This window comes from Bombus flavifrons, chromosome 9, assembly GCF_040668555.2.
Source record: "Bombus flavifrons isolate JBK064 chromosome 9, iyBomFlav1_principal, whole genome shotgun sequence".
In the NCBI taxonomy this organism is placed as follows: domain Eukaryota; kingdom Metazoa; phylum Arthropoda; class Insecta; order Hymenoptera; family Apidae; genus Bombus; species Bombus flavifrons.
In genome coordinates, this window is record NC_138450.1 from 8,388,525 (window position 1) to 8,412,733 (window position 24,209).

At 32.2% G+C, this 24,209-nt stretch overlaps 1 protein-coding gene across 4 annotated transcripts; it reads right to left on the reverse strand.

Annotated features, from left to right (window-relative positions):
• Positions 1-11,205: 11,205 nt before the first annotated feature.
• Positions 11,206-23,934, reverse strand: ry (xanthine dehydrogenase rosy). 4 transcript variants are annotated; one of them, XM_069119712.1, is made up of 25 exons: positions 23,803-23,934; positions 22,510-22,645; positions 21,557-21,614; positions 20,887-20,983; positions 19,703-19,938; positions 17,641-17,885; positions 17,391-17,532; positions 17,114-17,281; positions 16,938-17,014; positions 16,579-16,785; positions 16,309-16,493; positions 16,117-16,230; positions 15,903-16,026; positions 15,509-15,805; positions 15,235-15,357; positions 14,770-15,125; positions 14,484-14,658; positions 14,204-14,395; positions 13,988-14,133; positions 13,595-13,772; positions 13,234-13,362; positions 12,751-12,993; positions 12,385-12,639; positions 11,529-11,696; positions 11,206-11,409 (listed from the first exon to the last, which is right to left on the reverse strand). In XM_069119712.1, exons 2-25 carry the CDS (start codon positions 22,615-22,617, stop codon positions 11,365-11,367), a joined length of 4,068 nt encoding a protein of 1,355 aa, XP_068975813.1. In that variant the 5' UTR covers positions 22,618-22,645; positions 23,803-23,934; the 3' UTR covers positions 11,206-11,364. The 4 variants fall into 4 exon arrangements, with proteins under 4 accessions (XP_068975813.1, XP_068975814.1, XP_068975815.1 ...); XM_069119713.1 differs by lacking the exon at positions 23,803-23,934 and adding an exon at positions 22,708-22,728; XM_069119714.1 differs by lacking the exons at positions 20,887-20,983; positions 21,557-21,614; positions 22,510-22,645; positions 23,803-23,934 and having other exon boundaries at positions 17,641-17,896; positions 19,703-19,820.
• Positions 23,935-24,209: the final 275 nt, after the last annotated feature.

Sequence of the window (24,209 nt, forward strand, 5' to 3'; positions counted from 1 at the left end):
ATTAGCACGAGTAAATGAACGAATGTCGATAATATAATATAACGCTTAATATGAATGTTATCTGTCTGATTATTTAATACCTTAATTAATTTCTCAGTAACGTTATCGACTGCCGTTAGGCTTTTTTTCCCCTTTTCGTTCATACTAATTGATAGTCGAAAACTAGTATTTTCAAAAAGTGTGAATTTAGTCTTAGTTTGCAGAAACTATTAAAATGATAAAAATAGATATCGTATTAAATCGTTAAAGACGCCAATTTACGATAAAAATTAAGAAATTGTTCAATATGATTTTGTTATAATAGGAAAACCGTCGATTGCAATGTCAAAAGATCGTTACCGTTTGATTGACATCTCGTCACCTTGTCAAGGTATATAAGGAACACGGAAGTCGCGCGCGAGCTCTTTTGTGCCTGAACTTCCGGAGAGTGAACATCGAAGAAGAAGTTAAATAAAAGGTAAATAAAAAAAATATCAAATAATAACATTGAAGCCAGTAATTTGTAACGTCTAAAGCATTAATTTACAACACTTAAGCTATTAATTTATAACATTTAAGCAATTAATTTCTAACATTTAAGCTATTAATTTACAACATCTAAACCATTAATTTATAACATTTAAACTATTAATTTCTAACATTCAAACCATTAATTTCTAACATTTAAACTATTAATTTATAACATTTAAGCTATTAATTTATAACATATAAACTGTTATTTTATACATTTAAGCCATTAATTTTTAACATTTAAACTATTAATTTATAACATTCAAGCCATTAATTTATAACATTTAAGCAATTAATTTCTAACATTTAAATTATTAATTTATTACATATAAGCCATTAATTTATAACATTTAAGTTATTAATTTATAACATTTAAACCATTAATTTGTAACTCTACATTCATTGATTTAAATCAGTACCATCAATTCGTAGTGAGTGAATTAATGATTTATTTTGTTTTATTTTATTAACGAAATCTTCCAGGTCCCAGATGTGCTATTTTATTTCTATATAGCATTATTTTTTAATTTTAAATACAGTACTTAATTTCTAATTTCACTATTTTGTATAAAAGCAGCGGTAACACAGAGCGTAATTTTAAGATGTAATTTTCCATGTCTGCTAAAAACCAAGAAAACAACATCATATTCATCGAATCAAGGAAGCAAGTGTAGTTTAACCGAAGGCAACGACATCTTATCTGTAGCTGCACATGAGTCAGAGGACATTTCAAATCATGTTGTTGTTTTGCCTCGGAGTATCAACACCGTTAGGTTACAAGTAATGTAAGAACAAATAAACTCCGGGCAAAACAACGTTGCCGCTATAGTGTCGCTTTATTATAAAATGATTTTACATCTCTGCTTCCAATGCTTAGAAACTCTTTATGTAAATGGGACCCGAAAGTAGTTACCTCCTCGTGGTGGGTCCCGGTAATTGGTATCGTTTTCCAAATAATAATACACCAAGTACTATTTTGAATATTAGTATTATTATTTGAAAACGATATCAAGCTAAAAACTACATGAGTATAGTCTGGTCTTGATCATCCAAAATAGTTTTGGTGATCTAGACTGGACTAATAACCCCCCGCGGGGGCACCGTGGGACATCGTGGGACATCGTGGGACATCGCAGGACACCGTGGGATGCGTGCGTTTTAGCTTTAATTAATCATAAGATAGATACCTATGTTATGTGCATTGTAAGCTCATTCTGTACAAAGATACTTATCTATCTTGGAACGATAAATAAAGATCTCGTCTCTCTTGATCCCCTCGCTCACCACACCGGAAAAATTGTTCCCGCGATATATCGGTTCACGGTCGCTCAGTTCTTTCAAACCGTAGCGTGACGTACTCGTTCGCGCGTATTCCGGGTACGTGCGGGTCAACGTGCACTGGACAAATCTTTGGATTCGTAAGTCGCCCCAAGCACACCTCTGTGGTTAGTAACTGCTCGAAAACTGCCCGTCGTTTGCCTCGAATCACGGGAGTTGTCATCGCACTGGTGATACCTGCGATCCGCCATACTGTCCGATTGGTACTTCGGTACTCGGGCAGAGACCTGCATTTCACGTCCTCCGTAATCCTGTTTATGTGAAAAACTCGCGGGCGGGGGGACCCCACTGTGCAGTTGGGGTAATGCCTTCGTAATCCTGATCAGCGGTCCATCCTCGTGAGTGGACCCCACTGTTCAGTTGAGGCCTCTTGCCTTCGTAATCCTGTTCAGCGGTCCCTCCCCGGGTTCTCACTTGTTTCAGTTGGAGTGTGTTAAATTGCAGGCCTGTTTGTTGGGTCACTAGTATCATCGGTCTTTGCCATCGACCGTGATAAGATCCAGACTACTTGACAGGAATCGAGAGAAGGTCAATGCTTGGGCTTTCCGCCGAGCCTTAGAGTTATCTGGTGCACGGGAGTACGTCGCGTAGGTTTGTTAGTTCTTTCGAGAGATCGCGATCTCGTTCGTTTCGGGCGCGCCGCGATTTTTTCCTTTATCATCTGATTCATCGGGCATCTTCTTGTTTTCCCATTTTTAAGGGAAACTTATTGAAATCACGTTAGATAACTTTTCAATATCTTCTATATCTTATTGTGTCGCAAAAGTAGAACGTTAAACGGTATAGTACAGCGACTCGTATGTCCCTTCTGCAAGACACGAAATGGTATATACAGTGTCAGTAGCTTCATTTTCTTCTTTTCGTTTCAAGTTAGATAAATGTGTCTTCGATACCGAATGCTGCCAGTAGGCATGCGAATTATTGTATAATATTTGTACTGATCGATGTAATCGTTGTGTGGGAGATAGATGTTGCGTTACGTATGCTTTGTTCTACGTTTGTAAAGATTCATGTAAGCGCTGCGTTGGAGATATGTGTTTCGCAGTTAGACTACGAAGCAACTATTTCTTTACGCAGGCCCATGGTCAAGTAGAGTCAAAACTCGACATTCTGCCAGTAGGTTGAATGTGGAGATCGATGTGTAGTGTTAAATAACCCATGGGCGGGTCTCGTGCGTAGTCACCTCCTCGTGGTGAGACCTGGTAATTGGCATCGTTTCTCAAAAATTAATCAGTTGATTAATATTTGGAAAACGATACCAAGCCAAGAACTACGCAACAGTCCAGTTTGGATCACCAAAAGCCTCTAAAAGAATTTTGGATGATCTACACTGGACTGCACTATTAATATATAACATTTAAGCCATTAATTTGTAACTCTACATCCATTGATTTAAATCAATACCATCAATTCGTAGTGAGTGAATTAATGATTTATTTTGTTTCATTTTATTAACGGAATCCATCAAGTCTTTGAAGTGCTATTTTATTTCTATATAGCATTATCTTTTAATTTTAAATACAGTATTTAATGTCTCATTTCATTATTTCGTATAAAACCTGTGGTAACACAGAGTTCAATTTTAAGATATAATTTTCCATTTCTGCTCAAAACCAAGGCAACAACACCATATTCATGGAATCAAGGAAGCAAGTGCAATTTAACGGAAGGCAACTACATCTTATAATTTGTCCATACGCGCTACAATTGGTACCTCGCATAGTTTCGTTTCTTCGATGATAAGTTCAAAATTCAAGTACGATTATGCGGATCCACGTACTACAGCTATTCTAATTAATAAATTTCAATACACGCCACTTCTTTATTATAAAATAATTTTACATCTCTGCTTCCAATGCTTAGAAACTCTTTATGTAAATGGGACCCAAAAGTAGTTACCTCCTCGTGGTGGGTCCCGGTAATTGGTATCGTTTTCCAAATAATAATACACCAAGTACTATTTTGAATATTAGTATTATTATTTGAAAACGATATCAAGCTAAAAACTACATGAGTATAGTCTGGTCTTGATCATCCAAAATAGTTTTGGTGATCTAGACTGGACTAATAACCCCCCGCGGGGGCACCGTGGGACATCGTGGGACATCGTGGGACATCGCAGGACACCGTGGGATGCGAGCGCTTTAGCTTTAATTAATCATAAGATAGATACCTATGTTATGTGCATTGTAAGCTCATTCTGTACAAAGATACTTATCTATCTTGGAACGAAAAATAAAGATCTCGTCTCTCTTGATCCCCTCGTTCACCACACTGGAAAAATTGTTCCCGCGATATATCGGTTCACGGTCGCTCAGTTCTTTCAAACCGTAGCGTGACGTACTCGTTCGCGCGTATTCCGGGTACGTGCGGGTCAACGTGCACTGGACAAATCTTTGGATTCGTAAGTCGCCCCAAGCACACCTCTGTGGTTAGTAACTGCTCGAAAACTGCCCGTCGTTTGCCTCGAATCACGGGAGTTGTCATCGCACTGGTGATACCTGCGATCCGCCATACTGTCCGATTGGTACTTCGGTACTCGGGCAGAGACCTGCATTTCACGTCCTCCGTAATCCTGTTTATGTGAAAAACTCGCGGGCGGGGGGACCCCACTGTGCAGTTGGGGTAATGCCTTCGTAATCCTGATCAGCGGTCCATCCTCGTGAGTGGACCCCACTGTTCAGTTGAGGCCTCTTGCCTTCGTAATCCTGTTCAGCGGTCCCTCCCCGGGTTCTCACTTGTTTCAGTTGGAGTGTGTTAAATTGCAGGCCTGTTTGTTGGGTCACTAGTATCATCGGTCTTTGCCATCGACCGTGATAAGATCCAGACTACTTGACAGGAATCGAGAGAAGGTCAATGCTTGGGCTTTCCGCCGAGCCTTAGAGTTATCTGGTGCACGGGAGTACGTCGCGTAGGTTTGTTAGTTCTTTCGAGAGATCGCGATCTCGTTCGTTTCGGGCGCGCCGCGATTTTTTCCTTTATCATCTGATTCATCGGGCATCTTCTTGTTTTCCCATTTTTAAGGGAAACTTATTGAAATCACGTTAGATAACTTTTCAATATCTTCTATATCTTATTGTGTCGCAAAAGTAGAACGTTAAACGGTATAGTACAGCGACTCGTATGTCCCTTCTGCAAGACACGAAATGGTATATACAGTGTCAGTAGCTTCATTTTCTTCTTTTCGTTTCAAGTTAGATAAATGTGTCTTCGATACCGAATGCTGCCAGTAGGCATGCGAATTATTGTATAATATTTGTACTGATCGATGTAATCGTTGTGTGGGAGATAGATGTTGCGTTACGTATGCTTTGTTCTACGTTTGTAAAGATTCATGTAAGCGCTGCGTTGGAGATATGTGTTTCGCAGTTAGACTACGAAGCAACTATTTCTTTACGCAGGCCCATGGTCAAGTAGAGTCAAAACTCGACATTCTGCCAGTAGGTTGAATGTGGAGATCGATGTGTAGTGTTAAATAACCCATGGGCGGGTCTCGTGCGTAGTCACCTCCTCGTGGTGAGACCTGGTAATTGGCATCGTTTCTCAAAAATTAATCAGTTGATTAATATTTGGAAAACGATACCAAGCCAAGAACTACGCAACAGTCCAGTTTGGATCACCAAAAGCCTCTAAAAGAATTTTGGATGATCTACACTGGACTGCACTATTAATATATAACATTTAAGCCATTAATTTGTAACTCTACATCCATTGATTTAAATCAATACCATCAATTCGTAGTGAGTGAATTAATGATTTATTTTGTTTCATTTTATTAACGGAATCCATCAAGTCTTTGAAGTGCTATTTTATTTCTATATAGCATTATCTTTTAATTTTAAATACAGTATTTAATGTCTCATTTCATTATTTCGTATAAAACCTGTGGTAACACAGAGTTCAATTTTAAGATATAATTTTCCATTTCTGCTCAAAACCAAGGCAACAACACCATATTCATGGAATCAAGGAAGCAAGTGCAATTTAACGGAAGGCAACTACATCTTATAATTTGTCCATACGCGCTACAATTGGTACCTCGCATAGTTTCGTTTCTTCGATGATAAGTTCAAAATTCAAGTACGATTATGCGGATCCACGTACTACAGCTATTCTAATTAATAAATTTCAATACACGCCACTTCTTTATTATAAAATAATTTTACATCTCTGCTTCCAATGCTTAGAAACTCTTTATGTAAATGGGACCCAAAAGTAGTTACCTCCTCGTGGTGGGTCCCGGTAATTGGTATCGTTTTCCAAATAATAATACACCAAGTACTATTTTGAATATTAGTATTATTATTTGAAAACGATATCAAGCTAAAAACTACATGAGTATAGTCTGGTCTTGATCATCCAAAATAGTTTTGGTGATCTAGACTGGACTAATAACCCCCCGCGGGGGCACCGTGGGACATCGTGGGACATCGTGGGACATCGCAGGACACCGTGGGATGCGAGCGCTTTAGCTTTAATTAATCATAAGATAGATACCTATGTTATGTGCATTGTAAGCTCATTCTGTACAAAGATACTTATCTATCTTGGAACGAAAAATAAAGATCTCGTCTCTCTTGATCCCCTCGTTCACCACACTGGAAAAATTGTTCCCGCGATATATCGGTTCACGGTCGCTCAGTTCTTTCAAACCGTAGCGTGACGTACTCGTTCGCGCGTATTCCGGGTACGTGCGGGTCAACGTGCACTGGACAAATCTTTGGATTCGTAAGTCGCCCCAAGCACACCTCTGTGGTTAGTAACTGCTCGAAAACTGCCCGTCGTTTGCCTCGAATCACGGGAGTTGTCATCGCACTGGTGATACCTGCGATCCGCCATACTGTCCGATTGGTACTTCGGTACTCGGGCAGAGACCTGCATTTCACGTCCTCCGTAATCCTGTTTAAGTGAAAAACTCGCGGGCGGGGGGACCCCACTGTGCAGTTGAGGTAATGCCTTCGTAATCCTGATCAGCGGTCCATCCTCGTGAGTGGACCCCACTGTTCAGTTGAGGCCTCTTGCCTTCGTAATCCTGTTCAGCGGTCCCTCCCCGGGTTCTCACTTGTTTCAGTTGGAGTGTGTTAAATTGCAGGCCTGTTTGTTGGGTCACTAGTATCATCGGTCTTTGCCATCGACCGTGATAAGATCCAGACTACTTGACAGGAATCGAGAGAAGGTCAATGCTTGGGCTTTCCGCCGAGCCTTAGAGTTATCTGGTGCACGGGAGTACGTCGCGTAGGTTTGTTAGTTCTTTCGAGAGATCGCGATCTCGTTCGCTTCGGGCGCGCCGCGATTTTTTCCTTTATCATCTGATTCATGGGGCATCTTCTTGTTTTCCCATTTTTAAGGGAAACTTATTAAAATCACGTTAGAGTTTATAACTTTTCAATATTTTCAATATCTTATAGTGTCGCAAAAGTAGAACGTTAAACAGTTTAGTACAGCGACTCGTATGTCCCTTCTGCAAGACACGAAATGGTATATACAGTGTCAGTAGCTTCATTTTCTTCTTTCCGTTCCAAGTTAGATAAATGTGTCTTTGATACCGAATGCTGCCAATAGGGATGCGAATTATTGTATAATATTTGTACTGATCGATGTAACCGTTGTGTGGGAGATGAATGTTGCGTTGTGTGGGAGATAGATGTTGCGTTACGTATGCTTTGTTCTACGTTTGTAAAGATTCGTGTAACTGCTGCGTAGGAGATAGGTGTTTCGCGGTTAGGCTACGAAATGACTATCTCTTTACGCAGGCCCATGGTCAAGTAGAGTCAAAACTCGACATTCTGCCAATAGGTTGAATGTCGAGATCGGTGTGTGGTGTTAAATAACCCATGGGCGGGTCTCGTGCGTAGTCACCTCCTCGTGGTGAGACCTGGTAATTGGCATCGTTTTCCAAAAATTAATCAGTTGTTTAATCTTTGGAAAACGATACCAAGCCAAGAACTACGCAACAGTCCAGTTTGGATCACCAAAAAAAGAATTTTGGATTATCTAGACTGGACTGCACTATTAATTTATAACATTTAAGCCATTAATTTACAATATTTATGTCATGAATTTACAACATCTAGGCCACTAATTCATAACATTTAAGCTATTAATTTTTACATTTAAACCATTAATTCCTAACACTCAAACTATTAATTTATAACACTTAAGCTATTAATTTATAACATTTAAGCAAATAATTAACAATGATTAAATTATTAATTTATAACAATTGAAACATTAATTGACAACATTTAAAACATTAATTTACAAGAATCAAACAATTCTTCCAGGAATCAATAAGTCTCTCCCTAATAGCCTAATAGATCGACAGATTTAACGAAGAAATACCTAACCGTGATTACAGCCAATTAGATCATATTATTCGCTACATAATTAATAACTGTATCACGTACAGCGATGCAGGCGGTATTGAAGAAATAAAGCCATTTTATGTTACAACTATAACGAGGAAATTTACTCGCTTAACTTGAGAAGAATTAAAAAGGTACCTGACTTTTAAATAAGCATTAAATAAGAATTTTAAATATCGCAAACAGTGATGTAGGTGTTATTCAAGAAAAAAGAACATTTTATTTTTTAATTAGCACGAGTAAATGAACGAATGTCGATAATATAATATAACGCTTAGTATGAATGTTATCTGTCTGATTATTTAATACCTTAATTAATTTCTCAGTAACGTTATCGACTGCCGTTAGGCTTTTTTTCCCCTTTTCGTTCATACTAATTGATAGTCGAAAACTAGTATTTTCAAGAAGTGTGAATTTAGTCTTAGTTTGCAGAAACTATTAAAATGATAAAAATAGATATCGTATTAAATCGTTAAAGACTCCAATTTACGATAAAAATTAAGAAACATCGCGGCTTTTCATTAATGTGGCGAGAAAATGATTATCGCGTTTTCTTTAGAGTTGCGAATTACGATATCGCGATTGTCTTTTGCAAATTTTATTATGAATTTTTAGAATTTCTTATAGAACTATACGTATTAGAATTTATTCTGTTTTCTATTGTTTAAAATTATATTATAAAAATGTTAGTTTTCAATTAATTTTATAGTATTGCAAGTAGCAATACCAGAATATTTAAAGTAGCTTTTTTATATAGTAAATAGTAATTTTCTATTAATTTTTCCCTTTAGCGTTACGATAATGAATGATCACGTTTTATTAAATAGAGTTGCGTTTACAAAATTTTCAAGCACTCCGACTGCATTTGCCGGACACTGTTCCTGAATCACACAATACAGCCAAAAGAGCTGTGCAAGTGTGATCGTTCATCGGCAACCTTCTAAATGGTTGCATTACGATCTCTCGCTATTAGTGTTGCGTATTGTTTAAAGACGAGTGCTAGATTTAAATTTATTAGCGTTGCGTATAAAATTTCGGAAATTTTCTAAATTTTTTTTTTTTTTTTATGGTAAATTAATTGATATTGCAGATATAACAAAGCACTCTTCGCGTTTTATTTTGAGAATTCTCTGCTTCATAAATATTAGTAGTAAATTAGCTTTGCGAAACAAGAAATTCCGTCCCACTCACGGTTTATTGATCGGGTTTACATAGAGTGGAACACGATCGAATTGTAGTAGCCCTTCTGGCTACTTCTTTTTTCTTTTTCAGCGACCCTTATTAATATGCCCCTTATTACTACGATTATTATTGAAAATACTGCTATAAGACATGTTCCTTTGTCAGCGTTAACGTTACCATGATTGGTAAAATACAGAACTGTATTACGAATGTAATATATACAGGGTGGTTGGTAACTGGTGGTACAAACGGAAATGGGGTGATTCTACGCGAAAAAAGAAGTCGATAATATAGAATAAAAATTTTTCGTTTGAAGCTTTGTTTTCGAGAAAATCGACTTTGAATTTTCGCTCGGTACGCGTATACAGGGTGGTTGGTAACTGGTGGTACAAGCGGAGAGGGGGTGATTCTACGCGAAAAAAGAAATCGGAAATATAGAATAAAAATTTTTTCTTTTTATTTTTTTTTTTTTAATTTTTCCATCGAGGCAACAATCTACAGTGAGATCCGTTATAACGTACCGCACGCGTACCGAGCAAAAATTCAAAGTCGATTTTCTCGAAAACAAAGCCTCAAACGAAAAATTTTTATTCTATATTTTCGACTTCTTTTTTCACGTAGAATCGCCCCATTTCCGCTTGTACCACCAGTTACCAACCACCCTGTATATACATGTATGAAATTATGAGCGACTTCATGCGTAACAAAGTATTATAATGAAATCTCTTAATGTTGCTATAAAGGCTTTACATATTTTTTAAAATTTAATTCATTGCTATCAGAATTAATGCTAGTGATTATTCGTTCTTAGAACTATAACTTTTAGTATCTTTCCGACTGCGATGTTTTCAATCTTTTGCCAGTGATGTAGAATTTTATAAATATTTGAATTTCATTTGCATGAAACAAAAGTTCATTCGCGATCATCGTTTTGTTCGATTTCGTTCATTTCTCACGTTTGTAGCAAAAATTCTACAAAAAATTATTTATACGTACATCTTTCTGTTCACTATGTTGTTGTAGGAAGTAACAGATACTCTTAAAAGTTAAAAGACAAAGCAAGCTCAGTTATTTCAAATAAAATTATCAATTTTTAATTCAGTTTAAATTCAATAACTTAAAATTGTTGTTTTCAACGTAACCCTAGTTTCGATTAAAAAGATACAAATGATTCTCTAATTTTGCTAAAATTTAACCAACAGTAATTTGATCTATAATTGACCATTATTAGTAGTTTATTTTTCATGTATAAAATGTTCTCGTTTTTTAAATGTCTGTTTCTTTTATATACCAAATGCAGTAAATGAGCTTGTTTCAGATTTATCAATTTACAGAAAATACATTTCAATTACATATTTGAACATCTTAAATATGTATGCTTAAGGCTCAAAAGAATGAGAGAAGTGAAGGAATTTTTAGATTTCATGAATCCTAGTCAGATTTCTAGTTTTCGCGTCGGTTTTTCTTCTTAAAGCTACTTTTAGTGTCTGTTTTGAACATTGTACAAACGCACGCCAAAAGGAGTATTTATTTAATGATAAATAAATTTTAGATCTTTTTGCTTAAAAGGAGGGTGGATGGGACGCGGATAGGGTGGATGGGACGCGGATAGGGTGGATCTCCATTTGCAGCACCTCCTCGTGGTGAGACCTGGGCAATCGTATTGTTTGATATATAATTACTAATTGCATTGTTATGTGTGATACAATTACGAATTATATAACAAATAATACGAGCTAATGGCTGCGATCTCGATTTTAGTTTTGTTTTTTTACGTGGTTTTAGTAAAGTAAAGAATTGCCTAAAAACGTAATTTCATTAATTTTATTAACATTAATAAAATTAGTACATTCTATGTGTAACAAGTCTTTTAAAACTATTACTTATTCTACATTTACAATGTAATAAAATTCAGTAAAAAAAATTGATAGTATTTATTCTCTAGTTAGTCTAGTTCATCAAAATATTTCTATGGAACAATATTCCACTGACGTTGTACATCTGGTTCTGCAATCTGTTACGTAAAATATATAAATATAAATTATTGTTTTTCCCGTATAAATTAAACAACTATAAGTACAAAATTCTTAATGAGTTTATATCAAATATTTTTATACAAAATATGCAATTCACCTTTGAAGTAAGTTCATCAACACATGCTAGTCGAATACGGGCAGCAGTTGCAGGTGCGTCTAATTGGAAGTAATTTTTGAGACCATATTCCTGACGAGCAGATTTAATAGCTTCTCTTATTGCGAAGAACACGGAAGATGCTAGAAATAGTGGTGGTTCTCCTACAGCCTAAAATAACAGTAATTGTTTAGAAATCTATAAGGATTAGGAACGAACAAATAATAAGAAACGAATGACACTATGAACACAAACTCACAGGAACACAGTTTGATTCTCAATACTTACTTTGAAATTGAAACTACATTACTTTACAAGAAACCTTAACTACAAATGCGAATGCGGATATGAGCGTGTGTAACCATTATCGCGATTAAGTGAAATAATAAGTTGCAAAGTTCAGTGCCAAACGCGGCGAGGGGATTCGTTTAGTTTATGGATAACAATACTCGACTCGAATATCTAGAAATTGAATTGATCACTCTGCGAGCATAGTGGATTTGAGATTCTAAACACGCAGCGGTCCAAATCATCTTCATCGAGGATGATATTGAAGTTCAACTTGAAAAAATAATTTTCGTCAAATTCTTGATGGGCAGACGATGAAAATACCGTTAATGGAGCGCTGTTGTTGGCCACAGCAGAAATTGCCGACCACGGTAGGCGACTGAAGATGAATGACAGAATAGAAAAAGAGATAAGACAAGCTAAACCTGCTAAACGGCTAGGACATTGCCAACAATTTGGGAAATTCGAAAAATGACCAATACCTTGTCATTCTTAACAGTAACAATAACAATAAAAAATGAGAAATGATAAATATAAATCAAATTCTTGGTTTCTCTTAAGAATATATTACCTTGGATGAGTAAACAGCACGAGGATTTGAGACACCTTTCAATAAGGATACATTAAATATTTCGGGAATATCTGTAAAACCAGGTAACTTATATGCACCTGGACCTCTAGTAGCAAGGGCTCCAGTTCTGAGAAATACCATTTCTTCTAGCGTAAGAAGACCATATCCTTGAGCAAAAGCTCCTTCAATTTGTCCTATGTCAATTGCAGGATTTATGCTTTCTCCTAAATCCATTACAATATCAGTTTGCAATACCTATATACAAATATCAATATTTAGATATTAGTAATTTATAGTTATATTGAAGTACATTTTAACATGTACAATTCCCTTTTGATATCTATAAGTAGCTTGAAATATATTTACTTGATGGTCTCCAGTCAGGCAATCAATTTCTACTTCAGAACACGCAACACCATATGTAAAATAACTAAATGGATTTCCTGTGTTAGTTTCGAATGAGTATCCTATATCAGGAGTTTTATAAAAACCGGTAGCGGAAAGGCTAATTCTTTCAAAATAAGCTATTTTTATCCACTCTTCCCATGTTCCATTTGGGTTCTTATCTATCACTGGTTTTAGTCGTTTCATAATTTCGTTACAAGCATACTGAAATTTGTTTACAACGTTTAAAATCATTGTTTAATTGCAAGTATATTATATTACTCGTATTGCAAAGATCGAAATTTAAGTGAGGAAAAGCAATAAAAAGCAAGTATATATATAGATTATAAGTAATGAGTAATAGATTATCATAATATCAAAGTTTTAAATAAGAGTAAAAGAATAGAAGAAATAAGCAAAAAACTTTGGAAGTAAATTGAAAGAAAACAAATCATTTTTACGTACCATAATAGCCATACCATTCAAATCTGAAGCAGCACTAGCTGCTGTAGCAGATGTATTTGGTACTTTATCGGTAGCAGTTTCCATTATATGTATTTTATCTGGTTTCAATTTCAGTGATCTGCTTGCTACCTAAATATTAAATAGAAAATGGAGGAGCTATAATATGTAGTGTGTTGAAAATAAATATCATATAATATATTATGATACATATTACTTGTAATGTCAGTAATAATATGAATAAAAATATGAATAAAATTTTTAAATATGAAATGATTAGAAACTATTAAATTTGTGAAGAGTATATAAGAAATGAGAATGATAATTTAAGTGAAATCAAAATAGAAAAATAAATAGAATTTACTTGTATCATTTTTGTATGTAAACCTTGTCCCATTTCAACACCACCATGACTAATTAATACAGAACCATCTGTATAAACATGTACAAGTGCCCCTGCTTGATTTAAAAACAGTGCGGTAAAAGAAATACCAAATTTGGTTGGAACTATTGCCAATCCTTTTTTTTTGTACCTATTTTCTCTATTGGAATAATATTTATTAGAGTCAATACTTTGTATCATTGAAACTTCAGAGTACAATCATGATTGTACAATAAATAAAACTATAGCAATTTTTAAGAAAGTTATAGAATAGAAAAAAGAAAAGAACAATGGAAATAAATTAAATGAGAAATATAAAATAAAAATGAAACATAGAAAAAGTATTTTATTAAAAAAGTATTTAGAAATACATACCTGTTATACTTTTGGACTTGTACAAGCCGTTCATTGTAATTTGAAGATAAAAGACACTCTTCCCAGCAACGTTGCAATGTACAATTAATAAGCTTTTGATTATAATGAGTGGTATCTCCTTCCTTGTATAAATTTAACTCTGCAACCTGTTAAGATTATTTATTTAGTGATTCAAAATTGTATGCTTTTATATATAGTATTAAATTGTGATCATACCTCAGCAGGATCTTTAGTTAAATATTCTGCAATATGTCTGATCATTGTTTCAGCTAAAAACATTCCTTGTGGACCTCCAAAACCACGGAACGCTGTATTTGACGGTATATTAGTTTTACACATAAAACCATACACATCAGCTGCTGGTATTTTATACGAATTTTCAAAATGGAACATAGCACGTTCTACGATCTAACAAATAGATATATATATATATGAATACAATCTAACATTTTATAAATAAAATATTCTGGAAATATTAATATACATATTAACATACTGACGAAGAAAGATCGCGGGAGTAACCCGCGTTGTTGTAAATATAAACTTGCGCTCCTTTAATCGCACCATTATCGTCAAATCCAACTTTATATTTTAACAAAAACGGATGTCTTCCTCCAGTTATCATAATATCTTCGTCTCTATCAAACATACAGCGTACTGGTTTTCTTAATCTGTAAAGGTAAATTATCATAATGCAAATCCTTTTGTTAATCCAATTTAAAGATAACTCCGTTTTATCACATTTTGTGTTTTATTACTTTATTGCGTGCAAATATAATTACTTGTATGCAGCAAAAACAACTGGTAAAGCAAGTATCGCAGGGCGAGACTCTTTTCCTCCAAAACCACCACCTAATCTTTTTGCTTTAACTACAACCTTATTAGCTTGAATATTTAAAACTTCTGAAATGTATTTCTGAATCTCTGAAGGATGTTGTGTTGAACAATATACTTCTAATTCGTCTTCTTCCTTGGGAATTACTAAAGTTGCGTTTGTCTCGAGGTAAAAATGCTCTTGCCCTCCTATTCGAACTTCTCCTTCGAGAATATGTTTCGATTCGGCGAAAGCCTTTTCTACATCTCCCTTTTTTATACGTTTTGGTGTTTGCTCGAAAAAGGAACGATGTTTAATAGCGTCCTACAATTATTTAAGATTACTTCTTTAAAACATCAAAACTTATTCTTTAAGATAAAAAATTAATTCAAAATTTAAAGTTATATATTCTGGCTATGTACTTTTAGTATACCTCTATAGAAATGATCACTGGTTGTAAATCCTCATACTCGACTTCAACCATTCTGGCAGCCTTTTGTGCAATAGCTTGATTAACAGCTATGACAGCTCCAATTACTTGACCGTGACTTGTCACCTTAAGGAACATATTCACTTTTTACTTATTCTGAGATTAATTGTAATTCAATTATATTAAATCATATGTTATGTAAAATTCTTTCTATATAAATATATTTTCTCTGAATAAAAGATTGACTTTTTTTTCTAAACATTCAAAAAATTCTTACTTTGTCTGAAATAAACACTTGTTCATCCTGAACTATAGGACCATAAAATCGTTGCTTTTCGGGTAAATCTTTCCCACTATAAAAGGCAACCACTCCTTCTAACGACAATGCTTTAGTTGCATCGATTTTCAAAATTTTTGCATGAGCTCTGGTAGATAAAACTACAGCTAAATAAAGCTCGTCAGAGAATTTTGGCATATCATCGCAATATATCGCTTCTCCTGTTGCTTGTTTAAATGCACTGGCATGAACAACTGTTCTTCCAACGAAATCATTTACCTCCTGATTCTTTGGAACCTATCTCAAAATACACAAAATATTAATATACAAAATTATATACTTTCAAGAAAAATTATATAAAACAGTATGTCAAATTAGACTAAGTAACAGGTACCACTTGATAATATTGTGAACTCCGTGGTTCTTTAGTATGGAATCCTTCTGCAGCACTTTCAATTTCTTTTGGCAAACATACTTGGAGCTTCTTAGCTATGTGTAAAAATCCTTTAAAGAATAGGCTGTAAAAGTAAAAAATGTTATATACAAATAACATCTCTTTCAAGGACTTGAAGAAAAAATTATTGAAGTATAAATATATATATGTATACCTTAAAGTTAAAGATTTACGATACTTGACCATTCCACCTGGTACACTATCTGGTAAAACTAGTTCGTTTAATAATGAATCATAAACAGTTTCTAGAAGATCTGTGTTCCATTTTCTAAAACAATTCTACATTAATATTTTCTTTATGAGAGATATGGTTAAAAAATAAATATTGCATTATTTTATAAAATACCTTCCAACCATAATGTTGCAAGTGTTTCTAGCTAAAACTGTTGTTGGAGCCATTCCACCAAAAGCCAGATGTGCTTGACTAACAATGTCACTTTCTGGTTCAAAGAATATATTTAATGCCATATTAACGATAGCAATGTCATCATCTCGCCTTCTTGCTTGTTTATAGGCAACAAAATATTGATTCTACAAAATAGGAAAATATAGTACTGTAAACTATTTATTAATAAATAATATAATATTGTTTTGTTATCTTCAAAATTTTATGTACTTTTTCAGTAAACGGTATTTGAATTGAAAGTAAAATCTCTTCTGGTGAAACAACATTTTGTCTATAGCCCTTAAAAAAAGTATGATCCATTGGAATAAGCCTGACTCCATTCTTCATACTTGAAACATTCAGTTTTATTCCAGCTGCCATAAAAATTGGATTTAGATCTGATATGGGACTTCCTGTCATTATATTTCCACCAACAGCCTATAGAAAAATAAAAAAGCTTCTTAGCTCAAAAGTTACATTTCACAGCAAAAAATTGATAAATCATTTCGAAGAATAAAAATATTATAGTAGATCAATAAATAGACTAATAGAATGTATATATAAAAATTATAATAGACCAGATTACTTACAGCAACATTTCTGATTTGTTTCCCAGCAAACCAATGAAGCATATTAATTATTTCAGTAAAAATTCTTGTTTGGTATTCTGTAGTAATAATAAAACATAATCTATAATATATCCACAAAGTTATTACTCTAAATGTCTTACAGTACAAAATTTAGAATATAATATAGGAGTATCTACCAGGTTTTATGACAATTTGGTTTTGTAAGGCTTTCTCCATCTCAACAAGTGTGACACTAGCACCTACATTCAGTAATTTTGGATATTCTTCTATAACATGCATTTCTTTAATTAAAGTAGGCTGTATAAGAACTGGATAGGATAAGTACTTGAATTTAACTTCAACCCCTGAAAGTATGTACAATTAGTTTAGTATCCTCACTCAGCTTATTTTTCCAACTATATTAGAAAGATATACAAATTTAAATAATCTTTTAAATAAGTAAGTAAATTTTACCTATCTCTGTGTTTCCTACAACAATTTTTGCATTTGGATATTGATTTTTTAATTGCAATAACTCAGTAAGAGTTTTTGGTCTGTACCATGTGACATCTTTTCCTTTTATTATTAAGTATTCCTCATCTAGGTGCTTAGAAATCTAGAAAAAGTTTATTTAATTTATTAAAACGAAAACGAGATATTAGTCATATATTGGGTGTTCAAACTGATTAATTTAAAAGATATTAATATCGAATAAATAATTTACGTGTAACTTGGGTGGAAATATAATTTCTTGAGAAGGATCGTACAGACAGAATTCTTTCGTATCAAAAACTTCTGTAGATTCTGCTATTGGTATCTTTTTACAACAATTTTCTCCCATAGGACATTCTCCATTTGTTAAAGATTTTTCATTACTTTTTGACATTAATTGCATTGTTTCCCATTCTTCTGTAAAGGTTCTATAAGCCTCTATGATAGGGCGGTACCCAGTACATCTGCATAAATTTCCTACAAACACACTGTCAATTAAAAATGATAAAATAATAATGATATGAATAATAAAGCAAAAAATTTAAATAAATCAGTAAAATACATATAATAATTTTATGTACAGAAATATGAAATAAATCTGAGAATCTTCTTTAAAATTATAATTAGTCCTTTGCACTCGGAGCTATTTAGGACGTTGCCTACCAATTCGGCGCTACTTTGTCACGAAAATGTGAACCTAGGAATTGTCATATTATATACATAATATAACTTTGGCACCAAGTAATGTATTGTAATGATATTTGATTTATATGAATTTTTAGACATTGAGGGACATATCTTTTGCAAAAAATAAAAATTTTATTGAAACTTCTAATTGTAAATTACGAAATCATAAAACTAATATTTATATTATTACTATTTATATTTATTATATAATATTTATATTTATATATTGCTATGTTAGAAAGCTGATATTAAATGATCATCAACGTGAGACGATTATATAAAATGAACAAGACATAGTCCATCCACAAAATTTTCCAGGCGCTATCTTTCTTCTTCAGAATATCGTTCACTTCTGTAAGTACCATTTAAATAAAAGAACATGTTGTCTGCAACAATTATTTTTCATGTTCATTAATTTCCTCTTTCGAAAGTATATAAATTCAATTACTATTATATAAAACTTGACGCGGTTTATTTTACCTAGTTCTTGCCAATTTTATTTTTGCTTCTACGAAATTTTTTTTCAACTTCAGTCACGAATTCTTCGAGTCTTCGATCGTTCAACGCACTGCAGATAATAAATTTAACAGCTCTGCAAAATAACAGCACAATATTAAGGAAAAATTAAATGATAAATTAATTTCGTAAAAAGACAAGTGGCAATATAGAAGACTGTATAAAAGTTAATCAATAAGAAGTATTTTCTCTGGAAAAGGAAAAAAAGAAACAACATGTCATTGTTACTGATGATATACACACGAATTGAACAAAAAAGTCAAGCATTAAAATATTCGAGAAAGATTTAATATCAGCAGCTTTCTAACTATTACCAAATATAACAATTAAATCAGAGGATGTCACAGATCTTGTCTGTTAATTATCCATTCTTAAAATCATTCTTAAGTTTTCTCAAATGCTCAGATTTTATACATACAATTAGAAAACACATAACAGAATATCAAGAAAACAAGAAAAAAGAAAAGAAAAGAAAAGAAAAAGAAATGTAGTTTTGAATCATGATATAAATAATATAACTAATTTTTAATTAACTGTCCAACAACATACGAGATGTATTAATAAAATTTCGAGAATAACGTTAATAAAGTAGCAAAACTGTAAACGTGTAGTACCTCTCTATTGGTTTGATTTGTCTCGCTATAACTTCTTTTTATTCTCTCGAATAAAAGAAGTTATAAATAGAACACATATTCGATTAATTGAGGCACACTCGTGAGATGAAGGACAAAATAAATCGATGGCAAGTTTGTCGATGGTATTTACTTGAATCAAACAAAGTCCAATTTTAACTTTGTCTTTGACACCAAATTTCAAGACTGGCGATTATTGGATACAAATTGCTTGTAATAGTTTAATGTTATGAGATTTAAATTACCTATAACTTGCTGATAACATTATAAGCCAAAGGGTTGAGATAGATATCGAAATATGAATACCAATGGTATTATAAAATGCGTGTATACAATTTCGAAGGGACTATTTTAAAGGCAATATTCCTATATACATTCTATTTCATTTATCTTATTTTCGAAACTTGAAATTACTACATTTCGTATGCAGCAACGTTGCATAAATGATCAGAATTTTACCTTGAAAGGCAATTTCAAGATCCTTCATGGTTGGTTTAGGAGTGTTTCGTAGCAATGCGTACATAGACATCACAATCCCAGGTGTACAAAAACCGCATTGTGATCCGTGTGCTTTTGCTATGCGCTCTTGAACCGGATGAAGTTTCGTTTTAACACTTCCAATACCTTCGACAGTGGTAACCGCTAGACCATGCATAGCACAAACTGGAGTCAAGCACGCGTTTACTGCTAAATGTCTGTTTGTCAAATATTAAGCGGTCAAGGAAAAAATTATCCCTCGGTTTTATTTATGTATATATCATTATATATAACTTTTTAATTTTGAAGAAGTTTCTTTTTTCATTCGAATATTTATTCATGATGCCAAAATACTTTGGCACGTTGATTTTTGTATTAAGAAATACTTAAGTCTCGAATGGATATAAAAATATGACTTTGGAATTGGAAATTTAACAGCAGCAGTATGCGCATCATTACTTTCAATGATCTATCGTCATCCAGTTACTTATTATTTGCGATTCTATTCTGGAAAATAGGTTATCCCATAAGTAAGTGTCTTATACCATATTACTTTACTGGATAAATTATGTATTATGTTGTGTATATTATGCTTCGCTGATGTGTTTATAGAAGTTTCGCCTTTTGTTTCTTGAGGGTTTAAGAGTATTTTCTCGACTGTCTCATTCCAGCAGTACCCTCTGGAAAATTAAGGCAATTAGGTCGGTATTCTTCTACTTTAAGTTATAAAATGAGCATCGGCGAAGACCATTTGCGGCATTGTATGCTATACGAATTTTAAAAAAGCAATACATCTAAAGTACTATAGTACAATGAACATGTCTTATATATGAGAAAATGTCAAAGATACTTCACTGATTCTTTTCACTGGTTAAAAATTCAACAATAGTGAGCAAATAAAATTAGCACTGAATGAGTTTCTTAATATAAAAACTGAAGAACTTGTTGAAAATGCAATCAAAGTTAGTTAGTTGAAAAATGGAAAAAGATCATAGAAAGCTACGGTCAGTATATCGATGATTAAAGATAAATGTAAATATTAATTTTTTTTTAGTTTTAGTTAATAGTTTTTTTAGTGTTAGAGTCAAAAAGCGATATTATTTATGAGATGATCTAATATATGTATATTTTGAAGAAAATGATTTTAAAGATATTGTAAAGGATACGTAATAATTTCTGTTGCACGGTCTAATTTTGATATCATTACAGTGCACGCTCCACAACCACCTTCTGCACAACCCAGTTTCGTGCCGGTTAAGTTTACTAAATTATTTGAGTTAAGAATCTTCTTTTAAAAGTATTTTTATTTGTGTCTCAACATTTCTAATACTTTTATAATTGTTTTTCATCTTCCTACTTCTACTTCTCACCGTATTTTGTATATTTAGTATTCGATATCATCGTTCGGCTATTTTTTACTATCTTTTAGCAACATTTTTGTCAATTTTTAATATCTTATATTTATTTTAAAACTTCATAGTGTCAAACATTTTTAGTCAAGAAATATTTAATCTTGTGTTCGATAAATTACAAATTTCTATCAACTATTCTTCGTTTAAAGCTACACGAAAAACAATATAATATTGTCAAAAAAAGAAAATAAATTTCTGTATTTATTAAAATTTATTACCCGATATATTTTATATACAAACTAATTTATTTCAAGTTTATTTTAATGAACTCTAACCCCAATTTCTGCATTATTCCGCCAATATCTTCTTCCAATATTTGTGCATGCGTAATGCATGACAAGATTATACGTATGTACTGAGACTTCACAACGAGATACGCGCATCGTGATACGCATCATATAGATATTAGATACAGAAAGGATACATTTATTTCTCAAATACCATAGCAAAGTCCACTGTGGATCGACATTGTCATCTACCACCTATAATATCAATATTTATAATGTAAAATGAAAAATCGCGAGCACGCGCGTAGAAATTACATTTTTTTAAAACTTATTTTTTCTACAAAATTCGTCGAATATTGCTGTGATTAAAAAAAAGTACAATGAAAAATGTCACGATCAAAAACATTACACAAGCTATAAATGTTATATATAAAGTAATCAAGAGATAGTGGTCTTTATAAATATATTTTTTTATATATTTATATATCTTTTTCACAATACATATTTTATTACATATTACATATTTATTTTAAAGATTGAGTACAATGAAATAGAATTTAGTTTTCAGCTAAGCAAAAAAGTTATAAATATATATAATTAATTAATTATATCATAAATAATTAATAGCATCATGTAAAAATTATACTCATTAAATTCAATATATATATTGTATACATATATATATATATTGTATACATATATATATATTGTATACATATATATATATATATATATATATATATATATATATATATATATATGTATGTATGTATATATGCTATATACCAGAATTCTGAGTCAGCAGAAAATTGTTCATTTCATTTTAAGTAAACAATTTTAGAAGTGAACTTGAAATAAATATATAGATAGAATATACATAAACAAGTAGAATAAAAAGAATAGAATAGGTTTTAGAGTACATAGAAATACATTCTTAGCAGTTTATTTAAGTGTAACATTCGTCAAGGAGCTTTTTAATTTTAATATTAATAATTTAGTTGAAGGAAAATATATATTCTTAAAATAAGATATATCGTATAAGAATATACCATATAAGAATGTATCATATAAGAATATACCATAAATATAGTTGTCACATTTCTCTCACATGCATACTTATTAAGATGCTATATATAAAATATGTATATACCTCCTTGCCATTCACATAAAATACCAAAGTATGTGAAACTCTATCATGTCCTACATTATTTGATGTGACAAGTGCAGATTGAGCAATGTTTTTCTCATCCTGAACCATTTTTGCTTATTATAAATCTCAATGAAACCTGTGAAAAAAATTCTCAAAATTATTTATTCACTAGTATAATATGGTAATATTATTATATACCTCTATAACTATGCTTGACAATAAAAAAATCAAGTATTCTTGTTTTCTTGTTTTTCCAAAATATGAGAATCTACACAAATTTCTATATATGTTCAATATAATCTGACTCCATCTTATTATTATTGGGTCATATGTATTATTGTTGTTGAAAGATGATAAAATAATATACTTTGTACATTTCATTATCAGAAAGAGATATAAAAATATCTTTTATAAGAAATTTATCTTTTAACAACATATATCTTGTATCTTTTTGTAATATTTGTTATCAAAAAATATATTTTTCTTTGCACAAAAAAATGTCAAATATTTATTTCTAAACTTTTTTTTTATCAAATACATTTATTTCAAATACATACATCTACAATAATATTTATACTATTATTTTTAATGCATAATACTTTTGCAATACATATTGCTTAAGGAAATTATGATAAGATTGACCTACATGCCTCCCATGGACCTCTAATAGAAAATAATAAAAAGAAGAACACTTAAGTAAAACTTGAAGTTTATGATAGAGGAATTCATGTAAAATGAGACATTTATAAAAGAATTTATATTATCTTAAATCAATCTATATACACTTATTAAAGTATATTTATTAAAACAATATACAATTAGTAATAACAAAATAATAATGATATCTAGATATAATAGAAAAAAAACTTAAATTACGATATCAAATTGTTTCCTTAAGCTCTTCAAATGACAACATTCTAGACGTAATATTAAGGTAAATTTTACATTTAATTCTTTGTTGTTTGAACGATAATTGTATCACCTGTTGCATTCACGTTATAAAAAAGAAACTGACATTTGTGGCAAAATTAAATTTTTCATACTTCATTACGTTTATAAGAAAATTGCAAAATCGTCAAATTGTACTTACTATTGTGTATAGTTCAACATATTAAAAGTTCGCAGCACGATACATACAGCAAATATGCATTCAAAGGAAGGCACTATTATTAAATTATTTTAGAAAGTAGTATTGTTAAGATACTATAGCTAAATTATTTTATAAAATAGAAATAAATTAAAAATGATTATATATGTACATGTACGCAATGATTATAAATATAGAAAACTTACCTTTCTTTTGAATTAAAACTTTTAGCTTGTTGAGGAACTCGTACAGAACTGCTCAAACAACAGTGAACGACTGGCCAGTAGGTTATCATCGAGTAAGATACGTCTTGCGTGTGTATGGGTTATGTTTTATTAGAAAGTCACAATACACGAATAAAGCAATTTGTCCCTACCACATCTTATCCCTCAACAAACCGCTTCTCTCTTAGGATTGACATTATTGTGTATACATTCCTTTACATTCTTTTGCAACTACAAATTGAACTACAGCTAATCAAGTATGAGAAAAATGCTTCTTAAATTAATTAAACTTTTTATTCTACACTAATATAATATAGTACAGAATTAAGCACAATAAAATGTTTGTATTATGATATTGATGAAAAATTTATGCAAATATTTATATAAAA

Excerpts from the sequence above, each read along its gene's own strand:
- ry (XM_069119712.1), bottom strand. The coding sequence starts at position 22,617 with ATGGTTCAGGATGAGAAAAACATTGCTCAATCTGCACTTGTCACATCA. Across the intron at positions 19,939-20,886 it reads CGTGCAACAGAAATTATTAC|ACATTTAGCAGTAAACGCGT; the intron begins GTATCCTTTACA and ends TTTGACAAACAG. Across the intron at positions 16,027-16,116 it reads CGTAAATCTTTAACTTTAAG|CCTATTCTTTAAAGGATTTT; the intron begins GTATACATATAT and ends TTACTTTTACAG.